The sequence below is a fragment of the Cervus canadensis genome, chromosome 17 (genome assembly GCF_019320065.1).
Source record: "Cervus canadensis isolate Bull #8, Minnesota chromosome 17, ASM1932006v1, whole genome shotgun sequence".
Lineage (NCBI taxonomy): Eukaryota > Metazoa > Chordata > Mammalia > Artiodactyla > Cervidae > Cervus > Cervus canadensis.
In genome coordinates this window covers 33,061,477-33,077,217 of record NC_057402.1, presented here as the reverse complement: position 1 = coordinate 33,077,217, position 15,741 = coordinate 33,061,477, and the positions used below count along the sequence as shown (strand labels likewise).

The 15,741-nt window shown below is 40.0% G+C and overlaps 1 protein-coding gene across 2 annotated transcripts in view; it reads right to left on the bottom strand.

The window, feature by feature from the left end:
* STXBP6 (syntaxin binding protein 6) overlaps positions 1-15,741 on the bottom strand; it is a 257,695-nt gene that overhangs the window by 182,573 nt on the left and 59,381 nt on the right. Inside the window, exon 2 of one of the 2 annotated variants that reach the window (XM_043434654.1) lies at positions 711-899. The exons of the other annotated variant lie outside the window; for it this stretch is intronic. Coding sequence (XP_043290589.1) covers positions 711-864 — 154 coding nt within the window. The 5' untranslated portion in view covers positions 865-899. The remainder of the gene's footprint in view (positions 1-710; positions 900-15,741) is intronic. 2 annotated transcript variants of the gene reach the window in all.

Below are 15,741 nucleotides of genomic sequence, written 5' to 3'. Positions count from 1 at the left end.
CAGTTACAAGAAATATTAGAAACATTACAAACGTTCCAGGTCCTCAGATTAGCATCACCCATAGCTCCATAGAAAACTTATCCAAATTTTATCTCAAAAAACTTGGGATGAATCTACAGTAAGTTCCACAGATCTCCTACAATCACAAACAGAAAGAGAAAAAAAAAAATAATCACGCAAAATTCTAAGCTTAATGGAACAGATGCCTCTTCCTGACAAGGAACAGCTGTCGGGCAAAGCTGTGATTTATGAACTGAGTCTACTTTCTCACATTCCATACGGTGTCGATATTTATCTTGAGACCAACTATTACTGATTATTGGCAACTGTTGAGAAAAAAAAAAGTCCGTGAAACTCAGGCTGCTGGTAGTAGTAATTATCCAAATACAAGGAGGTGTTCTAAAACAAAAATCTCAAGAGGATAGCCCACTTTATGTCAAGGCCCTAGTGAAGGGAAAGTATGGACAAACAGATGCTCTTAATGAAATGGAAAACACATTAAAACTGCACTTCATTACCTCTCCATATAAGGCAACCTCCAAAGTCAAGATGTCAGGAGTCTCTAAGGATCAAAGAAGACAAAGAATAACAGGAAGAAAGTGGAAGGGCAGCCATGTTCAAGCCTTGAACTGTAACCCTCCTGGACACTAGAATTAACTGCTTTAAAACAGAAGTCGTTTTTAATAATATTCATATCCAGTTTTTATTACCTGACAGGCAGATGTAAGTTAAATATTCGCCTTGACCTCCAGTTGCCAAGAAAGGAATCTTTTTCTTTGTCCTCCTCTTGACCTGGACAGCTCCCAACATCCTTTCATCAAGAGGTGCAAAAATTTCCTTGCTGATCGCAGATTTGGCACTCATTGTCAACCAAGTAACCAGGGCACACAGTGGGTTTTCTAGAGAAGAAAAAGAAAAGGCAGGTTGGAATTGGCAATATTGTAAAGAGACATACAAGAATGAGCAGTAGATTATGATCCAACAACCCCACTCCTATCCAGTAAAGACAAAAATTCTATTAACAATATAAACGGCCATCAACAGATGAATGGATAAAGATGATGTGGTATAGAAACGCAGTGGGATACTACTTAGCTATAAAAAATTAAATAATGCCATTTGCAGCATCATAGATGAAGCTAGAGATTATCATACTCTGTGAAGTAAGTCAGAATGAGAAAGACAAGTACCATATGATATCCCTTATATGTGGAATCCAAATAAAAAATGGTACAAGGGAACTTATTTATAAAACATACAGACTCACAGATATGGAAAACAAACATATGGTTGCCAAAGAGGAAGGGGTAGTGAGGTATAAATCAAAAATTTGGGATGTGCAGAAACATACTACTATATATAAAATAGATTAACAACAAGGACCTAATATATAGCACATGGAACTATATTCAATATATTATAATAACCTATAATGGAAAAGAATCTTAAAAAGAATATGTGTGTGTGTGTGTGTGTGTGTGTGTAACTAGGTCATTTCATTGTATACCTAAAACACTGTAAATCAACTGCAATGAAAAAAAATGAGCAGCAAGTTTATTTGCAGTTGAGGTAATTTTCAATTTGTGGTTTAATCTCTCACTTGCTTGAAATGAATTATATATTTCAATCATTAAAAGCAAGGCCTTCACATTTATAGTAACTGAAAAAAATTCAAACAAAAAAGGAATACAGATTTAGTTGCTGAAAATGAGAAATTCAACACAAAGAGATGAACAGCACAAAATGGGATCTAGAAAGTGTGTCGGTCTCCACCCCAACTGCACCTGACTCTAACTAGCAGGTGGAACCCACCCCATTCCCATTCTACAAGGACCGTGATTCCACCATTTTCAGTTGAGAAGTCTTTCAACTGTCAAGAAATCTTTAGAGTCAAGAGGTTCACTTCGAAATCTCCTTGAACTCTAATATAAATCTATTTCCCTAATTCTATTCATAGAGGAAATAATTATATCATCTTCCACATAATAACTACATATGCAACAGAAGACCATTAATTTAATCACCCTTCAGCTGCTTTGGATCAAGTTAAGTAATTAATCCTTATTTATTAGCCTCTTTTAATGGGTCCTATTTTCCAGGACTCCTCTGCCTCTCATCACCATGCTCTGGACCCTCGACAAATTCTCCAGTTTCCTTCAGCCAAAGCGGACACAGACTTCTAAAAAAATATCTGACCAGTGCCAAGTGTTTTGAAAATGTTACCCAGCAGTTTCCACATGCTATGCTCCTGTGGTTAACTGGCGCTGTGTGCCCAATAATTAAGAAAATAAAGCAGCATGTTGCTGACTCACAGTGGGTCCCCTCTCTCCCCAATCCCTCAAAGTTACACATACACAGTCCCCATGTTATATTTAGTTTTCCAAGCTGTATTCCCTAAAGGTCATAATTATGCTTATTTATGTCTATTACATTCAAGGTCAATCTGAATTTTAACTATATATCATCCAAAAAATCAACTGTAACTTGAATAAACGAGTCATTCTTTTCTATGCCATCATCCCAGTCATCCTAGACGTTGTCATCAATATCTTAATCAGTAATCAACATTTGTTCAACAAATGACAAATCAAAACTAAAGGTGCAGAGAAGGCCAATGGGCTGTACAGTGTACATGCAGAGGTCACGCAGGGTGTATAGAGTGTGCAGAGATCCTGCAGAGGGATCAAGCACACAGCTATATATGGCAACAGCAGCTCAAAGAGCTGCTCAGTGGGTTGCCATTTCCTTCTCCAGGGGATCTTCCCAACCCAGGGATCAAGCCTGTACCTCCTGCATGGCAGGAGGATTCTTTACTGCAGAGCCACCGAGGAACAGCTGAATGTGCCAAGCAATATTATTGTATCAATGCTAAATTTTGTGAATGAAATGATAGCATTTGGTTATGTTGGTGATGTCCTTGTTCTTAGGAGATATGTTATAAATTATTTTAGGGGTGAAGTGTCATGATGTCTTCAACTTCATATTAAGTGATTTAGCAAAATTTTCAAGTTATAAAACTGTATCTATTGATACACACACACATAAATGTGGAGTAAGAGAGAGGGAGAAGAAGAATGTGTGGCAAGATGTTGAAAACAGATGACTCTAGATGAATTTTACAAATGAGGCAATTGGTAAATAAACACCTATCACATGCCACCCTAATGCTCAGTATTAGAGATATAAGAAATAACTAACATAGGCTCCTGGTTCTCTAGGAGTTGACTACTGATTATATTAAAGATTTCCCTTAAATCCAGATGATTTATGATGGAAGACATGGAACATCCCTCCCAATGCAAGATTCACAAATGTTACCGACACAGCTGGTCCACACCTGTAACTTTGTAGAAGGAAAGAGATATATTAAAAAAAAAAAAAGAAAAGAACATTCCCCTGGTTAAAGAAATTTCTCCTGCTTTCAATTCTTTAAGTAGGTTTTCTCAGTGGCACCAAGAATAAAGAATAAAAAGTGTTGGTGTTTATTACTAAACAACAACAAAAAATCCTCTATCCTTCAATACAGATCTGTGGCCAGGTCGATGTGCTCAGATCATGATATCATTGCCAGCAGGTTCTTCATCCTAGCTGAGTACAAAATGACGACACAATTTCTTGACATGCCAACTTCCAGCTGATATCCCATGATTTCTAAGAAGTTAGCAAGCAGAATTTCTCCCACTGTGATTTACCCTATGACTTTGCTAGGCAGGATATTACAATTTACAGGGACTTTTTTTTTAAACAGAGAGAAACTAGCTTTTTTCTAGCTCCAAGGTCTCTCACCTCTCAGCACTTAGGGATGCAGGCATAAGAAAGCCAATGGTAACACAGTGGCCTCAAACTTCTAAGAAGTTTGAAGAAAGTCATCTTCCCAAACTCATCAGGCATTCTCTGACCAGCGCCTTACCAGCAGTGGCAAGGCTTCTGCTTTTCCAACTCAGATTCATACTTTTCTAAAATTGTGGTTAAAAGAAATAGAAACCTATCATTTTATTATGCAAAATCTGTCAAGAGAAAAAAGAAAAGAAAGAAAAGCAATATTCACCTGTTAACAAACTCATAGGAAATCCTGCTCATCTTTTGAAAAATAGGTAAGAAATGGAAATGACCTTGTGTTGCTTTTTCATATGGATATTCAGTGGCCAAGAACAAAAGGGAGGGGAAAAAAAAAAGAGGAAAAATAGAACCAGTAACTTCAATGAGCACAAGTTTTGGAATCAAACAAACTTGGGTTCTATTTTATTTCCAAACTGAAGACCTATATGTGGGTAAACCTCTTAAAATTCCAGATTCTCAGTTTACTCACGTGGGAAGATCTTCACCTAATTCATGGAAGGGCTAAAAGAATTAGATGAAACAATGCGTGCAAATCACTTATTCTGGTGCCTGAATCGCAATGAATACTTAAAATGGAATTTTTAAATTAACGCTCTAAGATAAGAAAAACAGAAGACAATCTTGCAGAAACTGAGTAAATGTAGCCTTCCATTTGGAAACTGTCTAAAATTTTTGTTCAGGACAAGGATAGGAACACACCTGTGAGTACATGTGTATGTTTTTGATGCTACTCTGAAAAGGGAAATTGACAGTGGATTAGAAGAGAATGAATCAGAAAGTAAAAGGGACACTAATGTAGCTTCATAGAAATAATCTAGGAGTGTCTCCCAAACCTGACTGCACATCTGAACTTGGCAAGGAGAGCTTTCCAAAAATGCAGACCCTTGGGCCCCTCCTTTGCCCCCACCAAATCACAACTGGCATCTGTAGTTTTAATCAACTCTCTAACTGGTTCTCCGGCAGCCATCCTGACACCTAATTAGGTGAAAAACTGAGAGTCTAAGGAGGAACGGTGGGGCTGGAAGAGTGAATTCTCATGAGGACAGGAAGAGGATGCAGAGGACTTCTTTTCTCCATTCAGCCAAGCATATTTCTCAGGTCTTAGATCTTCCTGCTGGTAAATCAATGCCCTGCCCACAGCTGGACCCCTTTGTAAGAAAATCAAGATGAACACACAGCAGTGGTATACCTCTGACCAGCGTCCCTCCAATCTGCATGACCCTGAAGGGGGATAGGATATGCCACCCGGAAATATGCCGCTTTAGTATATTGATTGTTTTGAGCCAAAAGCATCAGAATAAACAGCAAATGTGGGGAGAGGCTTCCTCTGAATTCCCTTTATCTGTCTAAAGACAAATCCTCCAAAGGAACTCAGTTGTCATAAGTTCCCTCTCCAGGAGTTTCATCCACGCGGAAAGACTGACTCTTGTCACAGGAAAGGCAACTAGAAGTCCACACACACTTAGACATACTTTGTCACCAACTGTCATACCTCCCATCGAGTCCTGTAAGGGCCTTTCACTTTTCCTAAAAATCATTTTCTCCCCCCGAAGAGGTCTACACCCCCTCCCTCTTCCCTACCAAGATGGTTTGTGATCCTACATTCTAAGCTGTCTCGGGAATTACTCATTTCTCCAGGGTATCTCCCAGGTACACACCAGGTGTACATGTTCATAAACTTCTGATGGGTTTTCTCTTGTTAATCTTTTATTACAGGGGTCTCAGCTAAGAATAAAAAATCTGCCTGCATTGCGGGAGACCTAGGTTTGATCCCTGGGTCGGGAAGTTCCCCTGGAGAAGGGAACGGCTACCCACTCCAGTATTCTGGTCTGGAGAATTCCACAGACAAAAGAGCCCATGGGTTCTTCAGGCTCCAGTCCATGGGTTGCAAAGAGTAGGATACAACTGAACAACTTCTGCTTAGCTAGCAGCTGAGAATGCAGAAGAGTAAAATTATTTTTCCTCCCCTACAACCCATGAAAGTTCTCTCTCTTCCTGGTCCACAGCTTCTATAAGCTATAATTACAAAGCTTTTCCCTCCAAGAAACCAGCCTACAATATGATTTGCAAGTCAAAGTGGCTGGCTGCCTTAAGTGGTAGTTGTAGAAACTAATCGCAGTTGGCTTTCTTCTCCCTCAAGCCTTTTCATGTATCTTCTTCTCCCTTTAAGTCATCTAACCCATAACCACTTTGTCAGTACACGATTATTGTACTGAGATGATCCTCCACCCACTACCAATAGTCAGGAAATCCTCCTTTCCAGGAGGAGTCATAAACTCCAAGGACCTCACAAAGGAGGCAGACGATAAGTTAAAGGGTAGAAGGGTAAGATGTTCTCGTTCTCCAACGTGAATATTTTCAGTTTCCGGTACTTGAACTGGCACCTGCCTTGTGTGTGCAGGAGACAAGGAGAGGTGGTAGGAACTCATTAAAACTGCAGATGCCCTATGGCAGTGCATTCACTATCCTCCAGGTCGATCTAAGGTGGTACAGCTGATGGTGCTTAAATATTTCTCACATGAGAAGTAAAGGCCTCCTCTGGTAAAACAGAGATACCTCCTATTTAGCTTAAGATGATTAGATAACTGATTCATCTAACCTCATTCACTTGCCATACTTCACATGCAGTCTTCTGATCATCTATGGCACTGGCTATGACAACACAAGTAATCTGGTCTATGCGACAATCATATGCCCATTGCCAACAAGTAACCAGAATGCCTGGTTTTAGACTTCACCCTCTCAAACTAGTTACTGTGACTTAACCCTGAGGTAGATACACTCAAAACCAGCTGACACTAAGTTTTAAGAAGTCTCCAAGTTAACAGCAAACAGGATACATCTGGGAAAACTTTGTGGGGGGCTTGGGGGGGGGCGCGTGGAATTAGCTGGTCTCCCTTAGTACATGGGAAATTGAATGAGGTGACCTCAAACAACCTATAAATAAGAGAAATAAGGTTATTCTCTAAGAAAGGACTTCTGTACGCTGGCACTGTTTTTTTGAAATTCCACAAATGCACCTTGACTTTCAGCTTTAACTAGATGACACTGATCATTCACCCAGCTCCCACTGACTTTCTGGTTTTAAATCCATGTGTCTAGCTGGCAACTGAGCAATTCCCCTAAGAGTTAATTTAGATTCCGCCCTGTCTCTCAAAACCTCCAAGTCTCCATAACAACTAATCAATCACCAAGTTCTGTAGATCCAGTTCAGTATTTCTAGGCTCCACCAGATCTTCTCCATCCTTGCAACCTCTACCTTCATTTGCATCTCCATCATCCCTGGTTTGAGTGACTTGGATGCCTCCTAGAAGAGCTCTAGGACCACTCCCATCTTGCTGCCATTGCCCCCCTACACTGTCCAATGTAATATTCTAAAGGATAAATACAATTCAAGCTTCACTGTATTCAACTTTTTTTCCTCCAGGCTTCAGGTCCTGAGAGAGAAACATGATTTCCTTGACAAGGAGCTGGGGAATGCTATACATACTGAAGCCAAATTAGAGAAATGTTAAATTGCTTCCCTTAAACTTCACAGTATTTAAGTACTCAGTGTTACAAGTCAGATGTTATTACACAATCATTAAACTTAGAGATAATCTAAAAAATGGTAATTGTACTCCAAAATCAAAAAATATCACTTAGTAGTAGGACAATATGCAACTTGTTAGGCAGTAAAAATCAATTTTATTTTTTCTGGTGTCATAAGACCAATGAGATAGTGTGAGGTCAAATTTAGCTCCTTTATAAAAATTTACTCAAGTAAATTTATAAACTTTATAAAAAGTATACTCAAGTAAGGGTTACTGATTATTATGCTAGGATGGTGCAAAAGTAACCGCGGTTTTTGCATTGTTGAAGTTTGTCAGTTGATACTGGAAGGCATTTTTTTTCTTAATTTCTTTTTAACAGAAGGACAATTACAATATTGTGCTGGCTTCTGCCACACACCAACATGGATCAGCCATAGCTACACATATGTCCCCTCCCTCTGGAGCCTCTTCCCACCTCCCATCATATCCCCCCCCTCTAAGTTGTCACAGAGCCTCGGTTTGAGCTCCCTCAGTCATATAGCAAATTCCCACTGACTATTTTACATATGTTAGTGTTTATGTTTCCATGCTACTCTCTCCATTTGTCCTACCCTCTCCTTCTTACCCCATGGCCCCCCGAGTCCATAAGTCTGCGTCGCCTTTGCTGCCCTGCAAACAGGTTCATCAGTACCATCTTTCTAGATTCCATATATATGCATTAATATACCATATTTGTTTTTCTCTTTCTGACTTACTTCACTCCGTATAATAGGCTCTAGGTTCACTCACCTCATTGGCACTGATTCAAATGTGTTCCTTTTTATGGCTGAGTAATATTCCATCATATATATATGCACCACAACTTCTTTATCCATTCATCTGTCAATGGACATTTAGGTTGCTTCCATGTCCTAGCTACTGGAAATAGTGCTGCAATGAACACTGGGGTACATATGTCATTTTCAAATATGGTTTTCTCAGGGTATATGCCCAGTAGTGGGATTGCTGGGTCATATGATAGTTTTATTCCTATTCTTTTAACCAACGCTTCAAAAGTTGAACGAATTGGGCTACAAAGTTTTGCCTTATCTGCCATATTCAGCTGAACTCTCACCAACTGACTACCACTTTTTTAGGCATTTCGACAACTTTTTGCAGGGAAAATGCTTCTAAAAACCAGTAGGAGGAAAAAAATACTTTCTAGGAGTTCATCAAATCCCAAAGAAGGGATTTTTACACTACAGGCATAAGCAAACTTATTTACTATTGGCAAGAATGTGTTGAATGTAATGGTTCCTATTTTGATTAATAAAGATATATGTAAGCCTAGTTTTAAGGATTTAAAATTCACAGTCTAAAACCACAATTATGTTTGTACCAACCTAATAAATATGCAATTCTACTTCTACTTAAACAACTTTACTCTTAGATAAGACAGTTCTCAGGATAAAAACTTTAGTCTCTCCATACATGTAAGCATGAGAATAAATTAAATAAATTAGGCTAACGTTTCAATCTATCAATTTTTTTCATGCAGTTCAACTACTAACTACTCTCAACTGAAAGTTCTTATAATTAGAATCTAAAAAGGGAGTTAGATAAGCCACTAGAATAGACAGATAACTTTAATCTGGTTATAACATTCAAAGTTGAACATTGCAATTACTACAAGTTCATCATTCTTTTTGGGTAGAAACAACAAGGGCTAAGGAATGGGTTTGCCAATGGTACAAAACTAGATGGGGACAGTGGACCAAGCCAAGAGTCCAAATTTGAGACTTAACAGGATTTACAAAGATTGAGATTAAATCAATAAGTCACACAGAAAATCTGCTAGAAATATCCTAGAAGTAGCCAGAAACTTCCAAACAGGAAACATAAAAATTTTAAGTATGTAAGCTAAAAATATTCCCTATTCTGTTAGAAAAAATACTGGAGATAGACCAAAAAATATGTTAAGGGGGGAATTCCAAACAAAGACCGTGTACATGGACATCAATCGGGATGCCAGGTCCTGACAGACTCAGGCGATCTGGGCGGGGGAGGATCTGGGACTTGTTTTCTTGATGATATCTTTGATGTATTCTACTGAATAACCAGGTAAAGAACCATTATTTTTTTTTAAAAAATCTGTATTTAATGAATTTTTTATACAATAAAGACTCCATAAACATGTTTCGAGAGTACATGGCAGATGTTCTGTAAAGCTCTAGTAATGAGTCACTGAGGTTTGTACAACACTTCATGATTTATAAAACACCTCCACGCAATCCCAAGTACACAATCAAGACAGCAGCTAAATGTATCTTGCAAAGTTGGCTCTTTTGTAAATTAGAATCTCTAGGTATACGTGTTTATGAATGGAAAACTATGCCATTTTTAACCCACCCTAATTGATCTAAGGATTATGAAGAGGTATAATTACTTTCTTACAAAGATTAGTATTTGAATTGAAATTTTTTAAACCAACAACTCCACTAGAGAAAAAGGAAATGCTATATGTATCAGAGATGATGCATGCTTACTTCAAATCCATTTTTAAGAGTGAAACATTATAGACAACCTAAATACCCATCAATACCCAATCTTCATTGGTAAAATGAAGTATAGCCCTTCCAATCAATGGATTATCGAATAACTTCAAGTCATTGGTAAAGTAAAGTACAGCCCTTCCAACCAATGGATTATAAAATAACTTCAAGATAGTGATTTGAAAAAATGACTGACATAATACAGAAGTTACAGAACAGAAAACGAGCTCATGAATACAAATTTGTATGATATTGATATGCATAAAGAGGTTTCTAGGAAACAGTCTGCCAAAATGTTAATCCGATTATCTCTGTATTTTGAAACAAAGAAAAACAGTATTCTTATCCCACTATAACTTGACTAGTGTGTTTCTTAAGAAAAAAAATTGTTTTTGAGGTACATTCTCTCTCCCCAAACTGGAAGGCACAGCAAAATGTATTTTATTGAGATCCAATGATCAGTCTGCCATCCAGACATGGTGTTGGGAATCCCAAAGGTGAAAGTGGATAAATTTACACCTTCAGTGAGTTGTGAGAAAGAAGAGCAGATGCTATGAATGATTCCATCCAGGCCTGGAAGTGATTCTGGTGAGAAGAAAATGCCACCTTTCCTCTGAGCAAATGCAGCTACATGCTAGGGCCCACAGCCTTGTGAGCGGAAGTTCAGTCAGATGTCAGCCTGCACCTGCTCCCTCAGACACACTCCATGTTCAGTTCAGTCACTCAGTTGTGTCCAACTCTTTGCAACCCCATGGACTGCAGCATGCCAGGTCTCCTTGTCCATCACCAACTCCCGGAGTTTACTCAAACTCATGTCCATTGAGTCGGTGATGCCATCCAACCATCTCATCCTCTGTTGTCCCCTTCTCCTCCCGCCTTCAATCTTTCCCAGCATCAGGACCAATGCAAAAACAGTACAACCACACACAGCAACCCTGGTCGTGACCCTTAGCTTTTTAAGGAAGGACTAAGGAAGGACAAGAGGAAAGTCTGTTCTACCATCAGGCTACCAAATACCATTAAGACCTGGCTGGCTTTCTCTTCCATGTGTATACTAACCCTCCTCTTGTAGGAGACATTACGTTCACAGGATCCTCCAAGCCAGTGACTCATGTCTGCTTCAATTATAAATCTAGACTATTGTCTTCTCCTCTTTCCTTGTTTATATGTTCAGTAAGCACATGCTTCTTGTCGGCTTAATATCCAAAGAACAAACCCTACTCTGCACCCAGATCACAGGACCTATATTTACAGGAGTTTATTTACATGGTGGGTGGACTTTTTTAGCTGCCTTAGAGATCACTTCCCTAACTTTAACAGATGATATGACAAAGCCAAAAAAATAACATTACCAACAACAAAAAAAGGGTGCTGGGAATATGCTATTCAGAGGATTTGCTGAAGGATTTATTCTGTAATAGAACCTCCACATTCACAAGCTTAAATTTCCAGGACCAGCTAAGCTGGTTCTATAGTACCCATATACCAATTCTGCAGTGATGGGGAGAAATAAAGTACCAAAGGAAAGGGCAATTTGGGGTGTGCTCATTGCATGGTGACAGGATTATTGATCCAAAGCGTGAGGCAGGCCTTAGAAATGAATTTAGGCATATCAAAGAAAGAACAGAGGGTTTAGGGAAAACAAACTAAAAGAAGCTCCAGTTGTTGGCATTTTGCAATTTTCAAGTACTCATGTCATTGTGGTACCCAACAGCTAGCTGGCAAACCAACAAAACAATATGTTGGCCTGAGAGCATTGTTTATAGACAGCACTCATAATAGACAAATCTATTCCCACCAAATATGGACAAAGCCACATGAGGACTGACAATACGAAAATAAACATTTTAATTGTGTGCCACGCTTGGTACTGTTTGCTGAATTAGAATGCTTCTTTTCTTCCTTGACACTGAAGATAAAAGCATAAAATAGCCTTTTTTGTATTTGTTAACTCAAATCTTAGGTAAATTATAAACTCTCTTGATTTAGCTATTTCTATTTTAGAACAGACCTGGAATATACTAGCCATTTAGCCATTGCGTGTATGCTCAAGTCGTGTCTGACACTTTTAAGACCCCGTGGACTGGAGCCCACCAGGCTCCTCTGTCCATGGGATTCCCCAGGCAAGAATACTGGACTGTGTTGCCATTTCCTACTCCAGACTATCTTTCCAATCCAGGGACCAAACCCATGTCATTTGCATCTCTTGCATTGGCAAACAGATTCTTTATCACTGCACCACCTGGGAAGCCCTAATGCGGATGGTCAATGGTCAATTTTTTAAGGGTATAAAATGTACAAAAAATGAAAATGTAGTTAAAACAAGTTTACAGATTTTCTAAAAATCTAAAAATAAGAGCAAACCTTCTCAAAATAGTCTCCAGATATCAATTCTGAGAGCATTTCCTCCTTGAATCTCTTATTTGGAGAATATAGTCACTTTAAAATTTCTTGAGATAGTTCAGTTAGTTTTCTGTAATTGATGTTTTATCAGTGTTATACTCTGACATTATATCCTTTAGAGCAATGAGGGGTGCAAAATGGACACATCCAGAAGTGCTGTTAGACATATTTACCTTGTCAGCCTCAAAGACAAGGCACTCTGTCCTTCAGTGGTTCAGTTTCACAAATGAGATTTTCAATAAGGTCATTAAACTTCTCATATGGATTGAGCCAAGGATTGTCATTTCAACTTTAATCAGTCTTCCCAAAGGTCAAGTTCATGATTTTGTGCCTGTGTAAGGTAATCTGAATGGGCTTCCCAGGTAGCACTAGTGGTAAAAACCTGTCTGCCAATGTAGGAGACAAGAGACACAGGTTTGATCCTGCGTCAGGAAGATCCCTTGGAGACTGGCACGGCAACCCATTCCAGTATTCTTGCCTGGAGAATCCCATGGACAGAGAAGCCTGGGGGTGTGGTTCACAGGGTCACAAAGAGCCAGACATGACTGAAGTGACTTAGCACATAATATAATCTGAACAGTGCTGGAAGATTCTCTCCCAGCTTTTCCCATTACCTCAAATTCCAACAGAAGACACATACAATTAAACAAAAGACTTCGGTATTTGCAAGTCCTCATTAATACATTTATATGTGGGAGAGGGGAGAGTGAGAATCCATTTCACAGATGAGGAAACTAAGGCTCAGAACAGCTAAGTAAGTTGCTCTAGACCGTGCAGCTTTTCAAGGACAGAGCTAGGATCTGAACCTAGGAAGCAAGATCCTCAGAGTCTTGGCCTACCTCATCATCTCCTATTAAAGAAACAAAAAAAGGCAGAGAGAGATGAGAGAGAAACACATTCCTAGTAGATCAAGACAAATTCATCTGCTTCACAGTTTGGCCTCTGATCAGCCTTGCTTTTGGTTGAACGAGTTATCATCCCTGCCCAGCTACTACAAAGATAACGAATCAGGCCGGAGTTTGAAATCCTTTCTGGATATCTGTTCATCTTGGGTGTGCAGGTCACGCTGTGAAACTGGCAAATAAGATCACATAATCTAGACAGAATAGAGCTTGTTTTGATTCCACAAACGAAAAATTGGGGAGTTGAGAGTATGTCAGTGGAGAGAGTCTATGATAAATCTCTATCTCCAAAAATAGGACAGTGCCCACCGAAGCCTCACCACAGCTGTTTGTCAGCCTCCTTTGGAGACCAGCCGTTTACAACAGGAGCCAGCTCCCAGGAGGATCTTGGATGGCTGCCACCGGGCCGTTTTATGAACCTTGTAGGCTAGTTTCCAAACCGGAAAAGGCTTAAAAATGAAAGGCACATATTTCAAAGATTTCTGCTTGTTCTCAGGGGAAACTCCTCTTGCCACTTCCTGAGCTGTATTACCCCCTCTGGTATTTCAAAAACACAACTTGGACCCTCCTTGGTACCTCCTGCCACACACACGTTCTGTATCTTCAATCTTCTGCTGCCAGTGCTTCAGGCAACCTTAGCTGCTTCCCCAACAGCAAAGCCCCTGGCTTCACCCATTTGAAAGGCTTGGCAAGAGGAATTCTATCCACTTGACTTTACTGAGGAAGATCTCAGCAAGACCTTCCAAATGAGCCAACCAACAACCACTGTTTGACAACATTAGGAGCCCTACCTATCAGCTGCCTATACTTCAGTTGAAAGACATGAGCAAGTAGGTATGTGCGCATTCTTAAGCTTACACATTTAACAGCTGGAAGTGATTTAGCGATTGTCTAGCTCATTCAACTCTCTTCCTTGAATCGTAAGAAAACTGAAGTCCAGAGGGTAATATCCAAATCATACAGAGTACCAAATGTGAAGATGAGGGCTAACCATTGTTCTCCACTTTGCTGGGATGCTCTTTAAAGTACAAGTGATGACAGTAATCCTGAGTTTGTGGAAGGTGAGAATATGTGCTATGTCAGAAGAGAGAAGGAAAGAGAGAAACATCATTTATTGCTGTGGGGACTCTTCTCTGATTCATCCTCTTTTTCTTATGAATTGGCATGAAATTAAGCGTTGGACTAGAATATCCCTAGCCTATAGATTTGTCAACCTCAATTTTTGGCTCTCACCTTCTACTCCCTTGAATTTTCACAGTTTGTGTTTCTCGTTTGGGTGTTAAGTCCAAAAGCAATGATGGCTGCCCAAGTGGAACAGCTTGAGATAGTCCAAGAAGCACAGAATTGTTTTGGCCAAGTCTCAAACCACAGGGCCCTGTGCTGACCCCAACTAACAGGAGCCCCTCCTACCATCTCAGTGCTCTGAGCCACCGGAAGGAGAACATGCCCTGGGCAAAGGCATGAGTCCATTACCAGCCTGAGAATTAATGTTCTGGATTGGAGGGCAGGGGGAGGTGGTCTCCTGAAAGCACATGTTAATCATGCCCAGAACCTGGATGAGCCCCTATAAGGGTGTCTCAGTGCCTATTCCAGGCCCTGGGAAACAACAGGAGAGGAAAATAGGAATATGTCAGGCCCAGTTCTTGTCTTCAGAACTGCACCCTTAGCCTCAGTACAAAAACACCACCAGGTGCCTGCAATCTGTAATCAGTGCTCTATTAAAATGCTCTCAGAAATGCCGGAATTATCCTGATTTCCACACACAGCTGCAGAGGTCCTGCTGGGTAACTGAAGAGTCTCTACAGGTTCACTTGAGACTCCCCAGAAGCAACAAACTAGAATGCCTTGGTTAGGATCCAACGTCCAATCAACAGTGAAATCTCCATGTGAGAGGGATGGGTGGGAAGGCAGGCATCCCTCCTTTATGCATCGGGGTTGCCACCGAACAGCTACGAATCCAGGTCAGACTCAAGGTCCATAGGCAAATGCGGATTCTGCCCCATTCAATCAGCTCTTCTGTCATTCAATGTCAACCCCTTTCTTGATCAGCATGTTCTAGAAAACAGCTAACTTCTGACCTAACCAGCTGTGCAATGTTTGATAGGGAAGGAAAAAAACCTATCAATTGAACACTACTCTAAGACTAACTCAGACTAACACTAGTGTCACACATTAACAAATTACACAGACATTCAAGCACAGGTAATCCAGCTCACCATTCAGAATCCAGGACCAGGACACAGTGGTCACTTCCCCCCTACACTCAATCTTACAGATGCTGGGTGGTGAAAAGAAGACTAGATTTGTCATCAGATGATCAGGTCTGAACTCTGTTTGCCTTTACTTGATGAATAAATTTGAGTAGAATTCTGTCTCTCCGAGTGCTGTATCTTCATCTTTAAGATGAGGTAGTGCCACCAACTTCACAAGACTGTTATGAAGGAGGAGGGAAATGAGCTTCATGGGTCAGCCTGCTCCTACCTTGAAAGGCAGACAAGCATGTAAGCATGTCAGCTTATCTGCAAAAGCATA